The sequence below is a fragment of the Lytechinus pictus genome, chromosome 10 (genome assembly GCF_037042905.1).
Source record: "Lytechinus pictus isolate F3 Inbred chromosome 10, Lp3.0, whole genome shotgun sequence".
Lineage (NCBI taxonomy): Eukaryota > Metazoa > Echinodermata > Echinoidea > Temnopleuroida > Toxopneustidae > Lytechinus > Lytechinus pictus.
In genome coordinates, this window is record NC_087254.1 from 36644830 (window position 1) to 36667892 (window position 23063).

Here is a 23063-nt window from a genome sequence, read left to right on the forward strand (position 1 = left end):
ACATAACTTTTTTAAAAAGATATGCACTCCAGGGCTGTGGCTGGCGACCAATGTGAAGTTAAAGGTTAAGTCCACCCCAGAAAAATGTTGATTTAAATAAATAGAGAAAAATCAAACTAGCATAACGCTGAAAATTTCATCAAAATCGGATGAAAAATAAGAAAGTTATGACATTTTAAAGTTTAACTTATTTTTCACAAAACAATGCTATGCACAACTCAGTGGCATGCAAATGAGACAGTCAATGATGTCCGTCACTCACTATTTTTTTTATTTTTATTGTTTGAATTATACAATATTTCATTTTTTACAGATTTGACAATAGGGACCAACTTGACTGAATCATATATGAAGCTGTTAGAGTCGTGTACCCGTGATGATGATGAGTTTTAAGCAATGCTAGTTCCACATGTTCATGGAGGAATCAATCGTTGTTTCACTTGACAATGAGGAGAAAATTAGAATATTTCATATTTCATGTAATAGAATACAAAAGAAATAGTGAGTGGATGACGTCATCAGTCTCCTCATTTGCATACCGACCAGAATGTGCGTACAACTGTTTTGTGAAATTAAGCAAAACTTTAAAATGTCATAACTTTCTTATTTTACATCCGATTTTGATGAAGTTTTCAGTGTTTTGCTTGTTGGATTTTTCTCTTTTTATTCAAATCAACTTTCTGATGGGGTGGACTTGTCCTTTAAATCCTAAAGATTTCTTTCTAAATATCAAATTATTTATGTAGATTATTAATTTTAGAATATGACACATCACAATGCACAGCCCACTGGATAAAATACAGGGGATATCGCACAGTTTCTTTTTTTTTTGGTGGGGGGGGGGGGCACCCCCCTATACACATTTTTTATTACAGAAACGTTAGTTTCTCACTATCAAATGATTAATATCACAATTTCGATTGCTTTAAGCCATGAGTGAATGCCGGTGAAATGCTTAGACTGGAAAAATTCTGCATTATAAAACCGCAAATCATTTATATCATTTGTAATTGTTATTAAAATGCTAAAATGTGCCAAATAAAAAGGCTACAAGATTTATTACTGAGTTCGCATTCCATTCAGAGCACGATCGATGCGTAACAGTACCTCTTCATCAATTTTGTTTTGTGCCAAAACTAGCATTATATTTGCAAGTCATCACCTATTACTTCACATCACTGGCAGGTATAAGGGGAATCTCAGTTTCACAACTGAGTATTGTGTTAATTTTTTGTTAATATCGTGAACCATCCGAGGAAACTCATTTATAATTTTCATGGACCAATATTTGAACTGCCCTGATGATAAAAGGGATGGTTCGGGCTAAGAATATTTATATCTAAATAAATAGAATAAAATTTTCCCGAAGCAAAATGCTGAAAATTTCATTAAAATCGGATAACAAATAACGAAGTTATTGAAATTCAAAGTTTATCAATATTTTCTGAAAACAGCTATATGAACACCGCCATGAATATTCATTAGGTGGGCTGATGATGTCATATTCCCACTTTTCTTTTTCTTATGTTATTACATGAAATCGTAATTGTTTCATTTTTTCATACATGTGTAAATGATGTGTCTCCATTATGATAAAATAAGTTTCAGCAATAAATAACTAATGCACTTAATCAGTTGCCAATCCAATTGTTTTAGTTCTTGGTAGAAATTTTTTGAATAAACCTAATTTCATATGATAAAGTACAAAGAACAAGTGGGGATATGACATCAGCCCACCTAATGAATATTCATGAAGACACAGGGATTATCGAGAACCGTTTTACCGGCATAATGCAAATATTTAAAATTCAATAACTTCGTTTTTTGTTATCCGACATTGATCAAATTTTCAGCATTTTGCTTTGTGAATTTTACTCTATTTATTAAGATATAAGTATATGTCTCCAGCCTGGACTATCCCTTTACGTCATCCACTCCTCCCTTTATCGCAGCATACACATACTATTGTTGATAGTTGTGTTGTGCATTAAAAAAACGATCGTTACGAAATGAACTTTAATCAAGTGTTTACTATCTTAAAGTTTGATTTCGAAATATTTATTATTCAATAAATATTTTTATTAAGCGATTGTTAAACTGTTAAACATCGAGGGCCTACTACAGTAAAACGCGTTATAATAAAGTCTTGGGTCTCGGGTGTTTATTTTCTTCGCACTAGGTTTAATCATGGACTATTAATAAAAATATGTTATGCTTGACATTTCTTTTCGATGCTTCCGTAAAGTAATCATTGAAACGAAAACAAAATCTTTTGTCAAAACTTAAGCACAGCGCACACTATGCGATTCGTTGCGATCCGAATTTTAAAGAAATTGTAATAACATTTGAGATGAACATTCCAGCCAATGAAATCTTAGCGATCAGAGTTTAGAATAGTGGCAAATGAAATGGAAATTAATTCTAGTTCGGGCCTCCCTGTAGGAATAGGCCTAAAAGCAAATTCACTTCCAAATCGTAATGACGACATCATCAGCTGCGACTTGAAGCCGATTTTGATTTTACTTGCCAAAAAGCAAAATTATGATTTTATTATGCCAAAATTCAAATAAAATGATTTTACTTCTTGGAATCTTCAATTATTTATTTAAAAAATCGCGTTGCATCAAATGCATAGTGTGCGCTGGGCTTTTTGTGTGCTCTGTTACCAGTCATTCATTCATTGATTACGAACTGCGTGTCAATTTATTAGTTTGGATGCGTGCCAATTCTTCTTCCTCTTGAAATTACACATCGGTAGCAGCAGAGGAGAAACGGGGTCTGTATAGTTGTGTAGGTTTATTGATGATGATTGAACTGTGAGTCTGTCATCATTGTCGATATTATTTAGTTTCTTATTACTACAATTGCTGTTTAGGTTGACGTTACTTTCATTATCATTATCATCACCATCATTATGGATATTATAATTTTTATGTCTATTATGTTTGTAACGTCTATGTAAGACATATTTGCATGGTACGTAAGGGCGTAAGTTGCTACACGTATTTCTACCCGGTCTGAAGAATAACGAAAAATGTACTCTTGTATAAAAAAAAATATAAAAGTCAAAATGTAGGCCTTTCACCGATACCATCACCAATACCGCTTCTCTTTCATTTTAATTTTTGACTTCTGTTATGAATGTTCTATCATTGCAATTGGAGGCATTGAGGCCTTTAAAAAATTTCGCAGCCTGCATTTTCCTTCTCATTATCACTTGTAAATTACTAGATACAGCGCTAAACATCATTTGGGTGTATGAAATAGAATCCAAACAAGATGATACACGTGACCAACACCGCATTCAGACGAGAGTTTACGTAGGCATTTGATGCTTCTGAATACGTCCATAAATTGTTTTGTTTTTCTAGGTGCGTGTATGAGGGTTTGTGGGTGGGTTCGCGCGTGTGTGGGAGAGGATGGGGTGAGGGTGTGTGTGTGTGTGTGTGTGTGTGTATGGCAAGAAGTATGTCTTGGGGATGACGGTTTGTGAGGCATGTGTGTGATGGACCCGGCAAGCGTTTACCCCTTTCCCCGAGCAATTTCGATACACTCATCATATTTAGTCACGCTTCTATTAGTTTATGATTAATCAGTACTTCAGTTCAAGCTGATTTTTTTCTATAAACAAATCTAACATGCTTACAACCACATGTATTGCTCTCTTTTTTATGAAGGGGCTTTAAAAGGGAGTGTTAAAAATAGGTTACATGGGCCTTGCCAATCATTGTCTACAAAGTTGTATCAGCAATCAGGCAATTGGGACAAAGACATTTATCGTACTCTTGTTTACCTACCAAAGAGAATTACAGTTTATTCATACAGGATCCAGAAAAGGAAACATTCTAAACATTACATGATTAAACATAAATTATAACAAAAAGATAACATAATACATATTCTGATAATTAATGTGAGAATAATCATATACAAACAGTTTAATTAATTTCTAGTGCTTACCCAATGACAAAAAAAGAATACACATTACAGGTAATTTCCTTTCATTTTCAGTGAATAAATCCTTCATATATTTTTTCATATATATTTCAAAAAATACCTGCTGCAAACTAGAGGTATCTAAATTATCATAGAGGTGTGTTTATTAAATGAAAAGAAAGTCCTAAACATCCAATCCCTCAGCATTGATCTTAGGCTATGAAGATGTCACATTTGGGGACTAACAGCAATACTGAACTATTAACTGCAAAACAATGGTCTTAAAACTACACCACCAGAGAATCACACCAACCATTTTACACCATTGCATAAAAGGTGTTCGTTCAACACCCCGTAATATAACACATTATGTTTGTTATTTTAACACTAATCATTATTTGTTATTATGTTAAAACTCCATAGTGTATTTTAACACCTGACCGTATTGTTCTCTCAGAACACTGACTGGTGCTGTTGTTATAAGACTATAGTTTATACATACAGTGTATAATAATAATATCAATAACTATAATACTCATAATTCTTATTGACTCAGGGTAGCCACTTCAGCTCTAATGAAGTGTTCTTCCAATGGGCCCTGTATAACATCATACATGTTATTATTATCCTTTTCCAATGTAATACGTCGAGCTCCAGACAAGGCAGAAGATCTCATCTTTAAAGTCTTTGGTATGACCCGGCCTGGGATCAAACCTACCCTGACATTTTGAATAATTGAAATATGCAAGATTGTTTCTCAGTCATTATGGGATTAAGCAACATTGAATTAAGCTGCAAAATATTTAACACACAATCAAGAAAGCATGATGATTGCTTGTAAGCAAGCAACCAGAGGACCAACGGCTTATGGTCACTACCTTAGATAAGATTATTCATTACATTCTGTTTACCTCAAGAAATTAAAGACTTAAGGTTTTAATTTGGCACTTCATGATCAACATGAGTTTCGTTCAAAAGATCATGCATTATCTCGCGGGAGGATGTGTGAAGCAATTCCTCAGGTTTGTTTTCGGTAGAGGTGCCAAGAATATTGATGTGAAAACAATAAAGGTTTCTGGGCGTCTCTTGTAATCTTTTGCAAATGTATTTGTAATCTACAGTTTAATTACCTTCATTCTTTCTGTTCTGAACTGTTTGAATAAAAAATCATGAAATAAAACAAACTGTAATTAATCATAAATGCAAAAGGCATAGTAATGATAATTATTTACAACAAAAATACAACATTACACAAAAGGCACTTTTGATCACGTCCAAAAAATTACAACTTTACACAGGACAAATTTACATGGGATTTTGTAGAAAGGGTTGGTGTTGGTAGCTTAACCAATGCTTTGAAAGACTCGCTTTGCATTCACCACCGGCATAGTCGCAAGCCATCACTGTTTGGATTTATTTCTCGAGTTTCCCTTTCCGATGCAATGTCCAGAATCCCACCATGCGCGTACTTCAAGGCGGCCATTATCTTCGTTGGCATTATGTTGATATTACCACTAATAATCAGCAAGAACGCTTTCTCACCAGGCGCCATTTATGCGTTGCTTTGACTCTTAAAATAGTCAGTCCCCATGTCCAGACTGCCTTTTCCGTTGAATGTCCTCTACCATGTCGCTGGGTGGATCGAAAATCGACGCCCCGATAGACACCTTCCCATAGGTCCCATCTGAAAAAAAAATGAAACACAATGAAAACAAACACGATGAAAAATAACCAACATGAAATCTCGATCGACATTTTCAAAGATGAATACTCTTTAGCTGATATTTGATTGGAATCGTGGATAGGTAACACTATTGTAAAAGTTCGTCCTGCTTTGAATGGATAGAGGCTGCATGATTGTTATATAAAAACAGATGATCCTAAAGCAGTCAGTTAGTAATACTAACTCCCAATGATGAAAGATTGAGATTTCGAATAAATGTCTTTTAAAGGGGTCAAATCAAATCAATTTTCATTCGTATGTTATATACCTAGCTATTGAAGATTTATCATTTTCATCATTCGTCTCCTTGGTGAGCTTAGGATACATCAGTTAGAAATAAACACAATGGTCTGTATTCTGAACTGAAGGTTTAAATTAAATCCTGGCTGTGGTTTAACTATGGAGAGCCAATTGGGGCACAAATCCCGAACAGTGCACATCCAATTTATTGACTCATTTGACATACAAATTGTTCATACTTGTCTGGGAGTGATAACTGAAGTGCTTTGAGGTATTTTTCTTCAATATGAAAGCAACAGGAAACAAAATAGTAAACATTAAGAGATATACAATATAAACAGATTTTTTTTGCTCCCCATAATTCTAGCAGAGTTAGACTGTGGTCTAAGTTAACCCTAAAAAGACTGGGGGGGGGGGGCGGGCTGATTCAGCCCCCCCCCCCCCCCTCGACATTTTTCGCGATAAATCCGCCGCTTGAAATTTTTTGACCGCGTCGCTCGCTGACTTTTTATTTTTAAGTCTCGCGCAACTTTTGAGACCAAGATTGTGACCCCCGGGTACGCGGTTCCGAAATTACGCAACATTTTGTAAGTGCATGCAGACCCAAAATTACTCAAAAACGTGAATTTGTGTACAAATCCAATGCAAATATTGTTTTTAGCCAAAATTCATAAATGTATCTTTATTTTTCCTTTTACTGCTTAAAATCAATTAATTTTATCTTTTTAATGGTCAAAATAAAGTCCCTGACAATTTCCATTGAAAAAACAATTAAAAACAAAAAGTCGAAAAACAGAGAAATACATAAGAAATTTAGAAAACAATGAAATACATAAGAAAATAAATGTGATGTTGACATTTTTTAAATATGAATTTGATCAGATGCCTATCTAGAGTATGTGAAACAAAAATTAGCATTTTAGGGGCATTATTTTATTAATTAGAGCAAACTTATGATTTTACGCATAAATTAGCATAATTAATGAGCAATGAGATTTTTTGCAGAATTTGATATTATGGTTTTGTAGATAATGCCATGGGTAATGCGCGTGCCAATTTTCGTCGCGATCGCGCGGTCGACGGCCGGGATCATAGGGGGGGGGGGCTGAATCCGCCCCCCCCGTCTTCTTAGGCGTCGAAATAGCCCAGTCTATTTAGGGTTAAACCTGACTTCAGAATACGGGCCAATATCCTGGTATTCTAACCAATAATAATCGGAATTTTTATATTATGTTCTCAAAGTCCAATGCCATTATCAGTTGGATAAGAGATGTATACGTAAGATCCAAAAATTCTCTGCTTACCTGTTATTTTTCGCAGAGTTTCTGGGGTTTTCTCCGGGGGAGGCGATCGATAAGTTGTTGGACGAGCTTGTTGATTCCTTTCAAATTCCAGAATAGGGGCACTTTGTGACACACTTGCTGATTGATATATGGAACCTGATGTAGATTGGGCAGGGGCAGCTGTAGTTTCTCTAGAGGGCCGTTGAGATCGACGTGCTGTTTGCCTGGAGGGGCCAGGTTCTTCTGGGTCTAGAATGCCATCTTCTGGAGTCTCCTGGCAACCTGTTGTGAATTGGGCATGGGCAGCCGGGGCTTCTCTAGAGGGTCTTTGTCTGGGGGGTCCTGGTTGTTCTGGGTCTGGAATGTCATCTTCTGGATACTCCTGGCAGCCTGGTGTAGAATAGGCAGGGGAAGCAGTGGCTTCTCTAGAGGGACGTTGGGGTCGAAGTGCTCTTTGCCTGGAGGGGCCAGGTTGATCTGGGTCAGGAATGCCATCAACATCTTCAACCTGTACAGCCGAATATGTCCCAGACGTACGACGTTGTATGACACGTAGCTCGATGTCTCTGTTGTTACTATCGCCCCTCCTAAAGAAGCAGCATATCTCGGGTATCTTCAGTGTCTTATAATACTTACGACATAAGCAGGTCAACAGTAATGTAAAACACAAGCTAATCAAGAGCCCGAAGACGAGTTCTGCAGACAATATCAAATATTCGTCACCATTCGTGTTGGCCACTCCGGACGGTCCTTTTGTGTTGCTCGATAGTGAAAAAGTGATGTCTGAGGAATTTGAGATGGGTGGCTGATACGTGGTGTAAACCGTTGTCGTTGTTGTGGTGGAGATGGTTGTCGTTACCAATGGTGTTGAAATATCTGACAATAAAAGGGAATGGCTGTAATTAATTGGAATTCATACATTGGATTTGACTATGTATCCATTATTCTCACATGCAAATAAGGAACGTGGTATATTCGAATTTCACAATCACATACACAAATACTTACATGAATATCAAAACTGCATAAGCCTATCATATAACACATGAGAGACACACATACATTATTGTACCATTCAAAGCGTTTTGAAAAAACCCCACATTTCCAGAGTGGTGAGATTTTTCATGACTATCATTTTTGTCATCGTCACAACTAATTTACAATTATCATTATCAATTGTCATGTTCATTATTGGTGATTGGTGGGGATTTTTAACCTGATTGCTAAGAAAGCAAGAATGCTTGTAAGCACAAACCAGAGGACCGGCGGCTTAAGGTCCTTTTCGAAGGACCTAGTAGTGAGGATTGATGCGTTACCAAAGGGCACTAGCGCACCAAGTGGGAATCGAACCCTGTGGAGTGTTTCATCAACATTTTCATCCGACAAGTTGTCAGATCTGACATCTTTCTCTGATGTTGATTGGCTGAGAGGTACTGTTACTGTGGTAACTGTCGGATATAATGGGACTTGTCGGATAAAACGTCTGACAAGTCTTTTCATGAAACGCCCCCCTGGTCACCGGAATCTGAAACCCCCGCTCTATACCGACTGAGCTTTAGCGCCTGCTATTATTACTACCATCTATGTAATTATCATCGATGCTGTTACCACAGTTACTATTCAGTGAGTGGGGGGGGGGGGGGGGGGGGGAGGTGTCCTTTATACTCAATGAAAGTACAGGCGTAATATAATATATATTTACAAGACCAATAACTACATTTGTATGCTCTACTTATACCATCTTTCCTTCTCTTCCTATTTTCTTTTTGTTTCCTCTTTCTGTTCTTTTGGGGTTTTTTTTCACTTGATAAATCAGAGGGAGGCGATCATCCCCTGCCCCCCCCCTCCCCTGTAGCGCCGTTAGTATTATTATCATCGTCATAACCACTAATAAAGAATAACAATGAAAATGATTTATTACAATAATTAGTGTGGAACGTTTGCCCAAATCAAACCCCCAAAATGATTTTATCGCTTGACTTGTCCAATGATGTTCCATCAGAATACCAAATAAAAAACAAATTCGAAGAACTGAAACTCACCTGCAGCCGAACATTCGGCGGGGCAGTTGGATCCTCCGGGGCAGTATTCACTACAAACTAAGCAGACACCAAAGAACTTGCTGCAGTACTTGCCAGGATCACACGGGGGACAGTCCTCCACTGCCGAAAAGCCTTTTTGCAAGATACTTGCGAAACTTGCGAGCAACAGGTATTTGTTCACCATCTTCACAATGGCCATTTTGTTGAAGAATTGCTTTCTACCTGCAAGCCAAAAACAATACAATAATAATTGTAAAACAGTTTTCAAGCAGCATCATTATGACATTTTCTATTCAAAAGAAGTTTCTTGTGTCATGAGATTGATCATTGATTTTAGGATATTAAAATCATTCACTGATTTAACGTAATAGCCACGAATTAACAATTCCGATTTCATGTACTTGTCAAAGTGCCTATGTTTGAATCACCCATCCGTAAAACAGATCCAGATATATATACAAGTAAATAGCAGACTCACATCATTCACTGTAGAGTTTCAACCAATTACCAATCACATGTTAAAGTCTGGTACAAGAAGATTTACCGAAACAGAACACAATATACATGTATACCACCATTTATTCTGCAAAATGGTAGAATATATGAAGGCGAAGTCTTTTGGGGGCACATGTTTCAATATTCTATTGTTATAGTTTCGACCAATCAAAACCTTAACCATGTTATAAGCGGACTATGCTTCATAGCATCCCTCTCAGGGTTTGGTAAAAACCCAATGTGTTTGTTACTGCTTTAGTTCTCAAACATAGAATGGACTGCAAATAGGCCTAAGATATGTTTTACATGATATCGTCAAATCATAAGGACGATACTTGCTAAACTGCCCTTTAATGACAAATGGCAATACTTCTTTCCGATATTCCTGGCTCTTAAATACATTTCGTTTTAAGTGAGTTTACGTATCATAGCTTTTATTTGCATAAAAAAATCATGAAACCCGGAGCGAGCGCATTTCAAAAGCTCTTATCAAGTGCAGAAAAAGGTACAATCAAAGGATACGTAAATAACCGAATCGCAATATGTAGAAACCAATGTTTGTCGGCTATGTAATCGTTAATTCTAGTACTGATATGATTCTCTTCTTAAAACCAATGTTTGTCGGCTATGTAATCGTTAATTCTAGTATTGATATGATTCTCTTCTTATTCCCTCATTTTAAGATCACTGGACCAACTGCTTAAAGGATCAGTTATTTTACGACAAAATGGCTGACACTGTGAGGTTGCATCGCCAAGAGAGGCTGCATATAGGTAAGCATAGTGATTCCGACCTAAAGAAGCATGTAATCTTATTCCTTGGAATCTCTCTATATATTCTTTCGATTCATTTCAGATTCTATGAATATGACATGTCATAGTTACCGGGGACCAGTGCTAATAATAAATTGCTATCGTGTAAAAAGAACATCATAAAAACTTAATGCCGGGTTAAGGCTGGTCTGCAAGTAGAGGTTCGTATTTGACACTTAACCATAGAGCTTATGGCTCCATGGATAGTTCTATGCTTTAACCATTGATACCATAGTCTAGTTCTAGACGATTTTAATCGAATCTATTTTTTTGCGCGCACACTAGGCTGGGGGTACGCAAGGGATAGTACGTATATATCGGTGAAAATAGATTCGATTAAAATTGTCTAGAACTAGACTATTGATACTTAGGGAACTTATTTTACAGGGCCACATGGCCTTATTTTAGTTTCCCTTTTTTTCATTTTCAAATAATTTAACATGTATTTACCCTTTCTTGTTTTCATTGAAAGGCATTCTGTAAACTGTTATATGTATTTTACTTTTATCTTATGAATGTATATTATTGCATGTATTTAATTTGTATTGTAATGAACTGTTTTTTTTATGATTATGGAAAATAAATGATCAAACAAAAATACCATGGCTAGAGTCAAGACTAAAATCCAAATTCTCTGTAGCCAGCCACTAGTGAATCTAGTCTCACTGCTTCAGACTCTGCATTGTGCACTATGCGAATAGCGAAAACCAAGGGTCTGTACCTGCAGACTAGAACAAGGCTGTTGTTTGGGACAGGTATCGACCGGGTCGTACAAAAAGCAGCTCGGCAATGATTTGGTCTATTCTTCCTTTTGTTCAACGCGTTTTCGGTCATGTGGAATAAAGATATAAGTAGAGTTGAGGCTTTAAAGGTCAAGTCCACCCCAGGAAAATGCTGACTTGAATAAATAGAGAAAAATCAAACTAGCATAGTGCTGAAAATTTCATCAAAATTGGATGTAAAATAAGAAAGTTATGACATTTTAAAGTTTCGCTTATTTTTCACAAAACAGTGATATGCACAACTCAAATGAGAAAGTTGATGATGTCCCTCACTCACTATTTCTTTTGTTTTTTATTGTTTGAATTATACAATATTTCATTTTTTATAGATTTGACAATAAGGACCAACTTGACTGAACCATATAGTATTAAACAATGCTAATTCCACATGTTCAGGGAGGAATTAATCGTTGTATCACTTGACAATGAGGAGAAAATTAGAATATTTCATATTTCCTATAATAAAATACAAAAGAAATAGTGAGTGGATGACATCATCAGTCTCTTCATTTGCATACAGACCAGGATGTGCATATAACTGTTCTGTGAAATTAAGCGAAACTTTAAAATGTCATAACTTTCTTATTTTTCATCCGATTTTGATGAAATTTTCAGTGTTATGCTTGTTGGATTTTTCTCTTTTCATTCAAATCAACTTTTTGTTGGGGTGGACTTGTCTTTAAGGAGGGATAGTTTTGGCGGGAATTGTTATTGCAAAATTAATTTAACTATTACATCAGCTAATAAATGGTGTTTCATCAGCCAGGACAAAAACAGGCGAATAGTTGTAACACTTTGGATTCTTAAGAATACACTGTGCATTTTGTATTGTTATTTATATGAAATATTAAGAATCTAATAATTACCAATGATTTATCTACCTTACATGTTCCACTTCATTATTCAATTCTTCTCCATTCTACTTTGTAAAAAGAAAGACGTATATATTTTTATAGGATTTAATATTTTCAAATCAGTTTTTGAAAAAGCCTTCATATAAAACCATCTTGAAATATATTTTGCAATACCTTCCAACAAGCTAAAGTATCTGCCTCATTGAGAACGGTGCATGTACCTGCCAAGATGGTAAAGGAGGTCAGGAAACTCTTTTTTCTATTTTAATTGATTCATGCAAAACAAATCAACATTTAGGTAATATCAATATTTGGGAAGCAGTATCTTACGCTTTCTGCAGGCACCAACAAGGCTGATGGATTGGGAATTTTTTTTTCATATGACCGAATCAAAAAAAAAAACTCAAGGTAAAAGGTTTGCTTTTCATGACTCCAAAATCTCAAAAATCTTTTAAACTTCAGATTCATTCAATTCAATTCAAATTCAATAATGGTATTTATTTGACAAGTTCAATTGCATACATGGCAGCCAAATTGCTGAAATTTTAGCATGCTTACAAATACAATAATTGTCTACCACATTACATTTCAAATGAAAAGACAGTATACAGATAATAATTATAGCATGATACCATTATATACACACAAACATTATGAGGAAAATAAATTTCATTATAAATTCTAAAAATCAAATTAAATTTGATTTATTTTAGCTGATTTATTTTAGCTCCAGAGCTACTATTATGTGGAATAATACCTCTTCAAAATTAACTTAAGGATCCTCATAAAAATAGTAGTTTTGGTGGATCAGGTGGACCTTCCCTTCCTTATACTCTAAAAATTATAGGATATTCTTATAGCGTCTACGTCTGAAATCGAAAATGAAACTGACACATTATAATCATGATAATGGTAGACCTGCAAGAAATATAGAAAATCAATTGATGCTCAAACAAATCACTGAAATATATTATGCAAATTAAAGTAAGCGTGAACATGTTCGTGTTATATTTCAATGTCATTATAATAAGGTAGTTCTTTTTTATTTGATTTATTATTCTCAAAATAAATCAGAGGCAAATATCCAATATTCAAAATAAACATAAACAAATTCTCGTGACCAGTTGGCATGACAATAGAATCATCCATTGAAGCATCCATTGACTAAAAATGAAAATAGCGAACACTTAATATGGTTCATTGTTTAAAATCTTTCCGAAGTACATGTATCACCCCCTACTCTTCACTCTCAATATTTCCGTTATCCTCTCCAGGTTATTTCATGGGGAGGGCACCAGACGCCACTTTATTCAAACACTATTAAATGATAATAATAATCATCCGCTTTATGTAGCGCATAATGCATCGGAACGACGTGTCTAAGCGCTTTAGAGATATATTATTACCCCAGTCATCGCATTCATTCCCGCACACAGTGTGTGTGTGTGTGTGTGTGCACATCCTCCACTCCCTGGGGAGTATTCCAGTCAGTCGCCGGTGAGGCACACATAGTACTGGACAAGCTACAATGATTTTCGCATCCTACCCGGTACCCATTTAGTACCTGGGTCGAGAGAGGAAGTGTGGATTAACGCATTGCCAAATGACGCCAGACAGTGGTGGGATTCGAACACACGACCCTCTGTTTACAAGGCGAGAGTCAAAACCACTACACCACGGCTCCTATTGTGAAATCTTTTCTTGGAAATCCGCGGCTCCTATTAGTTAGGTAGATAATATTTAGGGCTTGTCTGCAGTGAAGAAATGGGGTCATGGGGCGTAGTAGATATTATATCTTACCATTTTAAAGTGGAGAATGAGTAATAAACATTCGCTGCTTTGAAACATTTCTCGGCTGTATTGACACAATCCCCCCCCCCCCCACACACACACATTTTTTCCCTTGTCTCTCTCTACATCTAACTGAGGCAAGGGAACGATGTTTTAACAAGGGGGTGCTGATTATAATTTATGCTGGTTTAGGGAGGCAGCGTTGCTCAGTCGGTTAGAGTGCATGTTTCGGATAAGATCGTAGATCTCAACGTGAGGGGTTCGAGTCCCGCTTATGCCGAAACGCGTCTAACAAAGCATCTAATTGCACCTGTCGGTCCCGGCACAATTCAGGTCAAGTCAATTTTGACGTTCAAATGCCATAATAATAAAAAAGACAACAAGATATGCAGGTAATTTTGGTCCAGGAAAAAATTGACAAGCAAAGAAAACAAAAATATTTCACTACAAAGCCTATGGTGAATATTAAACTCGCGCAGCACCTCCAGGTATATCTTGGGAGGGGGGGGGGTAATTCTGCACCCCAGTACCTCCGCTTTCCAGGGCCACTCCATCCCTCGATCTGGCCTCTCATATATATTGTCATATATTGTCCTTGATAGACGAGGGGGATATTTCAATATTTCACAGTGCTTGGTTAGGTCATGGACCTATTAGGTGGAGATGAATGTTTCCCCGATGGAGTAGTAGCGAAATGACGTCATCAGTTGGAATTGTCCTATCCACGGCCATGCAACCATCATTTTCACAGGGACATGAATGTAAGCTGGCAACGAGCCATTATCAAGTAGCATAGCTTCCATTTTTGCTTATCCGTCAACGTGTTAACGACAATAAAACAAGAATCACATTATCACTGGCGGATCCAGGGGGGGGGGGTCACATCCGGCCCACGCCCCCCCCCCCTTGAGAGGGATAAAAAAATGTAATTTAAATAAATATGTCGTTTTACCCAAGTGTGCCCCCCCCCCCTTGTAAGTGACTGGACCTTTGAGGCTATGCTATAGCCATGCTACCTTTGTCATGATGAAAACGTGTTCGTTTTAGTAGAAACAGGGGTGATATACATTGGGTAATGAGGCGATTGATTATCCCCTATAATTTCTCAAGTATGGTGAAAAGGGAAAGAGCAAGAAAACGGGATTTAAGGGAATAAACACAAAAGAGCAGCAAAAACTGAGAAAATTACTCCTGTCATTTTGATTGAGTAAAAATAGGTCGTCCTGAACCCCCCCCCCCCCCCCCATAAAAATGCCACGACGCCGCCCCGGACAGAAGAAGTCATGTAATAACACACATCGGAAATAAATAAGTTCCACTTTCGACCCACCCTGTACGTACCCAACCAATCAAATGCTAAGGGCTCCGTAACACGATTAGTCTAAAACTAGCTAATCAATACTAATGTGTGCAAAAGTCCAAGGATATGGGCTGACTAAACAGCATTGTTGAATGGATTTACGATTGAATTATAGAATTTGTGTAATTGGGACCTAGGAGGCTATACTGGCGAGACTCTGCATTGATATCAATATAAACTCACTTGACTGCATTGATAAGAAGAACGTCACTGAACGTGATTTGTGAAATCTCATGTATATAGAATTATAGGCATGAAGTAGATTTCCATTGAAAAGATTTGTTTCACTGAATAATACGCGTGTCTCATCACCATAATTGAAACCTTTCAAATATTCAGTATTATGTATAATCAGAGACGTGAGAGGGTTTCCTACATCTGTTTATAGCTCAAGAGAAATGCCTATTGGTTCGTTTCTCAAGGTAAAATAATTATGTCAAAATAAACACCGAGTATCCTCAATTGTTGCTTCCCCCGCAATGATAGCTTACCTTCTTATTCCTCTCGTACTGAGCCTATCCTTTTAGGTCCATGGTATATCCTTTACTGCAATTCATTTTCGCGCCAAAACTGAAGCATTCCATGCAGTCTCGGTCCCCACCCATCTACAAGTGCACTCTATAGCCAAGTATAAGTGAACCCCAATTACATCATCCGTCTATTAATATAGGAGGGTTTTATATCCTTTATCTGTAATGATTTGACAGTGTTCTCAAATCAAGTGTCTGAAGTACGTTTAAACGGATGGATTTGTTTACACAACGTTCTACCGTTCTAGGGGCAATGAAACTTCTGAAATAAGAGTTGTTTATAAATTATGGGCAATAATATAATAATATCTTATGTTCCCTCAATATACTAAAATAATACGTTTTTTTTATTAATGTACTCTTTAAATCCACTATTTTCTTTCTCGGTATGATCAATGACCCCCCCCCCCCGTCTCTCTCTCTCTCATTGTCATGCATTCTCACGGTTCGATTGTTGCATTATTTTTTTATCTATCACAATGATATTTTGAAATCATCTACCTTTCTGAAGACGATAGCAATTTTCTATATTTCATTCATTCTAATTATGCAACAAATTCTTTGTCAATGATATTATGTTTTTTTTATAAAAACTAGCTCCATTACATGTCCTCCCATTCGTGCCATTGAAGAAAAAAAAAACACCTGATCTATACGGATAGACTTGATAGAAGTGACAAGTAAAATATGTTGAAAAGTAATGAGGGCGTTGTACAAGTCTAACATCAGACATGTTGGTCGTATTGCCAAGAGGAGAATGTCCACATCATTAGTGATCTCAACGTTCAAATGTTAATTTCTACCAAAAGTTTGATATAAGTGCTTTAATAACACTTGTCTACGTAGAACCTGTAACCAAAAGACACCTTACGACTGATCCACGATCCGATTTCAGAACAAATCGCATTTTGCTCATTATCTGAAAACGTGAATGAAAAGTAGGTCCATCTTTTTATTTACGGTTTCAAATTAACTGTAAGAATGCTAGTATATAACAAAATTTTGATGATTGCAAGCCTTTATTTTCAGTAAAGGCAAAATTAGTTTCATATCGTAGCCCATTGTACGATTGCTATGTCGTCATTACGACTAGATATCAAATTCACTTTTATTCTCAAAAAGGATATTAACATAGTCACAGATTTGAACATTATGTATACGTGTAGAATATCACCCATAAAAATATTCCATGTCTCAATATTAAAATCAAATTCTACCGCTTTATTAAAAAATCGGGCCGCAAACCAATCGTAAGGTGTATAGGTTGCCTTAAAACTCCTGGTACACCTTTGAAGCAAAGCCAGGAGGAACGCGTACGAAATTAACCGGTTTGTTAATACGGGACTCGTGTAACCAGTATAAACCGGTATCCGTGGCTGTTTCACCAGTATTTGGTATTTCTTCAGTTCACCCGCCATAGCGTATGCAAAGATCCCTTCATCAATTCATTTCCCGCCCAAAACGCTATTCAAATTTTACACCCATACCAGCGCACCGTTTGCAGGCAATATACTTAGGGGAATCCCGTTACGCAATTCAATTGATTGCATTTTTAACTGTTTTTATCTCACTATTGCGGATAGATGTAACAAATCGATACCATTCTACATTTACACCCTCGTGTCTTGGGTTTATTTGATGGTGTTTCTCTGTCGATACCCACAATAGTTCCAGCTCCTGGTGTTACTGTAATATATTGATGGAAAGTTCAACGCTCATCGACTTGACCGCGGAGAACATAAATGCCAATGAACAATAGAAAATCGCTAAATGTAAAGTGGATAAAGAGCTCTCACTTTAAAACCTCACTTTCACTGACAATACACATGCCCATCTAAAATGTCAAACATTTGGTGTACATGTAATCCTACCTTTGTAAATCTGGAAAAGAATTACTCCTATATGCGCATGCGCATTTAGGTACTTACATGCTTCATCAATTTATTTTCGCGCCAAAAGCTTCTATTCTTTTTACTCCACAATTTTTTACGCACTCACTGCTCTGGCTTTCTATAGGTAGAAGGGGAATCTCGATAACATCATTATTGAACTATTTATACAGTAGAACGTCTTCTTTACTTTTGACTTTTGTATCAACCTCAATGTGTTCAGAGGAATCGAGTATTTGTCGGGAGTAGCGATATAGGCCGATATACAATATAATTTAGAGTAATGACCTATTCAGTACAGGCTCAATGTGTAAATTGCAAAGAATTATTTACATCAAAATATATGACACAGATTGACTTGAATACTGGTGATATAATAAAAAAAAAACATTTATCTTCGGGAGTTTATGGGGTTCAACATTCGATTTGTCTACCTGTCTTAACCTCTGACAGAAAAAAAAAACCACGGAAGTGGAAAGATGTTCTTAACATGTAAAAAACATGAAAATCTAAGAACTTTTTAAAGTTCTGAACATTACACTCTTAAAACAAATCAGATTGTACACTCTTTATATAATATACGCCAATCAGGGAGAAAAACACTTCAAATTACTATTGTCTGGTTGGTAACTGTCGCCTGTGGAAAATTTGTATACATACCTTTTTCCTCAAAATCACCCGGGCAAAATCATTGGTTTTTAGTCATTCATTCACTTCAGTATTAATTTCATAAGTCGCTCATACATCCGTTCATATTCTCAGAAATACAAAATAACTCTCATGGTTCATTCTCTCTTCTATAGCAAAAACTTTGATATCAAATTTCATATGATGGTTGTTAAATGTCACTGTAATGTAATTTCATTCCATAACATGGAAAAGGGAGACAGTGAAGGTCAAAAAGTCAAAAGTTAACTTTTAATCAATTTAAATTATACGAGAGAAGAATTTTAACAATAAAGTGTGGTATGCCTATGTACATGTGTAATTAATGTTCAGGTAGAATAGGATAGAAGTATAAGATCACAGTTATATCCTCCCAACTCCAACTCCCTGGTTATATCCAGTACAGACTACAAAAACAATTACAATGGTGATTCACCACCCATTCAAAGCTCGACGCACATGAATAGTTCTTCTTCAATCTCTTTTTTCCCAGAAATAAACCATCACACCAAAAGAATATTCAATACCGTATTCACACAAACCATCAGGGGATCTCCAATTACTAAAATTATTGATATTAATAACCTATAAGGGGAATCACAGTGACCCTGAAAATAAATATTTGTTCAAAATTCTAGGCCTTCAGAAAATATGAGTGTTGAACTTTGGGACACTGCATGCTGGAATGCTCTGTTTAAATACCTCTGTGATAAAATTCACTTCAGTTCCGATGACTTGTGTATTGGTATCAAAATAAATCAACAGGGTATTTACACAACACCATTAACATTCTTGGGAAGTAAAATAAATAATTCTATAACGAGTGACAGTCAGGTGGAAATCCTGAAGGATAAAAAATGACCATTATGGGCTCTTGGATCAAGTCTATTATGTACGTCAACATTTTTTTGTGTAAACTCTGATGCCAACTCATTTTCAAATCACCATGTACATGTTGTAATGCTTTTATGAAAAGAGATCATTCACGACTTCAGTTTTATTTACTAAGATTTTATCAAAGTGCAAGCCCTTTAGAATCAAATTATGTGTTGCTGAATACTCAGTGGTTTAATACACAATTGTACCGATATTATAGTTGTCGAGTGCAAGATCAGGATTAGCAACATCAAAACAACGGCTGTAAAATAGAACAGAGAACCAAATGAGAGGAAACAGTATATTTCAATTTCAATTTTTTTTTTATCATTTCAATAAACTTCTCTGTAGCAAGATAAATAGAGACTCCGTCAGGTTTTGCAATTAGTGCAAGTGGTGCTTAAAATGACAAATTCAAGTTCAAGAAAGCCATTAAATCCCATCTACTTTGCTAAGCGAACAATGGATTGCATGGATTAAGCTGATTATTCTGAGGTGTTGGATTATTGTTTTAGTGGCCCAAACATGGATGTGCAGCGCTTTGTCACCATAATGAAAAGGCGTTATATAAAATGGTTATTAGATTGGATTAGAAATTAAATTTTGCATGCTTTAAGCCTCATGAAGACTAATTCTCTTTCTTTCATTCTCAAACTTTCCAAAGGTGGAGAGATCATGATCCCATCCGCTAATATTGTGTTATTCTATCATGGATCACGGGTGTCCACAAGCGATTACAAGCCGATGAAACTGCCATTCTCGTCATCATTGTTGGTGAGTTTTGTTTGTTCATTTAAAATACTAATTTTCTTCTCATTCATAATAAAAACAACTATTGGTATCTCTTCGACAAAATAGACCTCATTTAAGTTAATATCTCTGTTAATAATAGTAATGAAGTCTTATCGGGTAGACACTCCATTTCTGAAAACTGTTCTCCCAGTGTGCCTTGCTTGACATCATGTTATTACTAGTTAGTTATGTAGTTACATACAGACATGGTCTTTAAGTGCATGGGCTTCAAATAATAGGCATTTAAAACGTATAATGTTCTATAATAGAATACCATATATACATGTGGAAAAGGTGACTTTTTATTAACTAGTACCTCTTGAAAGGATATGCATTTAGCACTAACTGTAATGTATAAAATTCTGTTTTTTTATCTTAAAAGAAGGTTTTATATATATATATATATCAAATATATATATATATATATATATCAAATATATATATATATATATATACATATATATATCATATATTTTTTCAGTTTACTTTATTTCCATTATTCATATACAGACATTTACATGCTTGACATGAGTATAACATAATTATCTTGAGTTGAAATAAATCGTTATTGAGACAGAAATTATACGCAATAAGAATTTAAATCAGTGAAAAATGGAGGGGCCTAAGTTGAAAGCAGAGCTTGTGAGTTATAGGCCCCAATGGAAGGAGGTGATAAGATATAAGGCTATATAGCTATTAAAATAACAAGGTAAAAGAAAAGCAAAAGTTTATGAACCAATTGGTTTAATCACATCTGTGGCACGCCCTGGAAGGAAAGTAATGTTTTAAAGGGAGGTATGAAGGTAAAATGGAGCTGCTGAAAGGTTTATATCTAGCGCCCTGTCTTGCAAAATGTATATCATGGCAAGTCTGCTTCCAACTCCCTGGTTATACACTACTCTGGAGAGACGATTCTTTGACTGGGAAGAATTAAAAACATTTCGATTCGAATCATCAACTGGGTTGATGAAACCACTCAGATAAGCAGGGGCGCTTAATATAAGGATTCAAACAAAATGCGAGATTTTATCATCTAGCATAATTTGAGTGATTTTGCTTTTATGTCAAGGTGACTTTGGTTTACCACGACGAGCTTCTCTTCCATATCTGTCCCCAACAAAGGGGTTATTTTTTTTACTCGCACCCCCCTAAAAAGGTACAGTTCAAAACAAGTCCAAACATGCTTGGAAACACGTTCTACACAATACATACATACTTAGATCCAAAACCCATTCATTAAATAATTTGAGATGACGTATTACTACAAAGAGCTAGAGATAAAGCCCCATACAGTCCCACGTGGGATATCTTGCATGGTTAACAGAACAAAAGCGAATTGAGAATAAATATACCTAATATTAACTGACTGAATAATAAATGACTTCTCAATTCTTGTATAGGCCCGGCCGACACTTGTTGGAAGTGTCATGACCTTGATTATTTTCAGAATGATGCTCTGAAAAATTGATGTCAGGGTCCCAGCATCTCGGGAACGAAAAAAAAACACCTAAATTTAAGTGGAAATTAGTCACATTCAGTCTCGTACTGTACATTCATCGGACACCAATACACACATACGTACACGTCTCACGTAATTCTAGAAACATGCATAGATTATTACCACGTAGAAAGTTTAAATTTCCGTCCCAAATAAAGTGAAAACCTTTAAAATTCATCTTAGAGCGGAAATCAAAACAAATAATTTCCTTCAATTTCAGATTTACATAGAAGAAATGGTTTCTTACCTTACAGAATGATTAGTAGACGAATGAACAAGGATGAAGGGCAAAATCTATAACTCCGAACGGGCGAACGTCTCAATTTGGTACTGCGGATGGCACGCGGTACTGATCGTGATAAATCAAGGGCATACGTCCTATGAGCGAACTGCATTTTGAGTCACGGATTGTGACGTCATCGTCATCCATTCATAAATTCTAGGGGAATCCTCTGTAGTAAACAAACACACCCGCCTGCACTCCGTACTCTCATATGTTGGAGCGGATGGGATGTAGCCTCTTGTCGAGTCCCTGGCGGCTGCTTCCCGAGCGAAGCGAGGGATTCTCTAATTCGCGAAGCGAATTAGGCCTGGCGCGAGCTTCGCTCTCTCTCTTGCCGCTTTGCCATGTTCGCTCGGAAAGCAGCCGACAGGGCCTCGACAAGAGGCTAATGGGGTGGGACTTAATTGGTAGGGTGTCCTGAGTTGGGGGGGGGGGGGTGTAATTAGAATGAGAACTCACCTTAGATCGGGCATGGAGTAGGATCCATGGATCATGTGGATAGGGGTACATTGAGCAATAGGCAATATAATCACGGTATACACATGGATAAGTAGTTTTTTGTGTGTGTTTCTGTCATGAAGGAAAACAAAATTTTCCTTTGTCATTTCATTAATTTTGAAAACACATAAACAAGATCGCAATACGGTTTTAGCTATGTGATTTTGTTTTTTGCACAACAGAAAGGCTTACTCCAGTCGATGTAGCATGCCATTTTTACCAGGCGCGGTTCTAGACTACATTTTTGGGGGACTTTAATGGTACCCACCTCCTTTAGAATATTGCGAGGGAATGCGGAGAAAATTTTCGAAGTGAAACTTATCATTTAGAGCACTTTCTTACAAACTTCCTTATAAATCTACATCTTTCAATGTCTGTATGGGATACTCAGCATGCAGAAATAGGCTGCAAAAAGTATAATCGTTGCCATGTGAAACACAGTCACAATTGTAAAGAAGTAGAGTTAAATCATTCTAAGCAGAGGCGTCGTTCCTTTGGAGGGAGTGATCGCCCACAGGAATATATTAGGGGAACATATAGATTTGCCCAAAAATATAATTTATGCAATGTTAAAATATGTTTGAAAAGCATCGGAAGCACTTGACATTAAAACTGAATTTCAAACATTATACAAACATTTTTGCGCTCTTCACGTGCAAAATGAAGTAGAGCGCACCTTAACTTATGGATATTTCCCACCACATCTTAAAGGT

The 23063-nt window shown here is 36.4% G+C and overlaps 1 protein-coding gene and 1 long non-coding RNA gene across 4 annotated transcripts in view; one reads left to right on the forward strand and one right to left on the reverse strand.

Moving 5' to 3' along the window:
• LOC135155770 (uncharacterized) overlaps nt 1-23063 on the forward strand; it is a 41534-nt gene that overhangs the window by 4457 nt on the left and 14014 nt on the right. The gene's annotated exons all lie outside the window — the stretch shown is intronic.
• On the reverse strand, nt 2161-16044 carry LOC129270584 (uncharacterized). 3 transcript variants are annotated; one of them, XM_064105993.1, is made up of 4 exons: nt 15810-16044; nt 9225-9446; nt 7204-8058; nt 2161-5620 (listed from the first exon to the last, which is right to left on the reverse strand). In XM_064105993.1, the coding sequence occupies exons 2-4, from the start codon at nt 9421-9423 to the stop codon at nt 5517-5519; spliced, it is 1158 nt and encodes a 385-aa protein (XP_063962063.1). In that variant the 5' UTR covers nt 9424-9446; nt 15810-16044; the 3' UTR covers nt 2161-5516. The 3 variants fall into 3 exon arrangements, with proteins under 3 accessions (XP_063962063.1, XP_063962062.1, XP_063962061.1); XM_064105992.1 differs by lacking the exon at nt 15810-16044 and adding an exon at nt 9703-10161; XM_064105991.1 differs by lacking the exon at nt 15810-16044 and adding an exon at nt 9626-9675.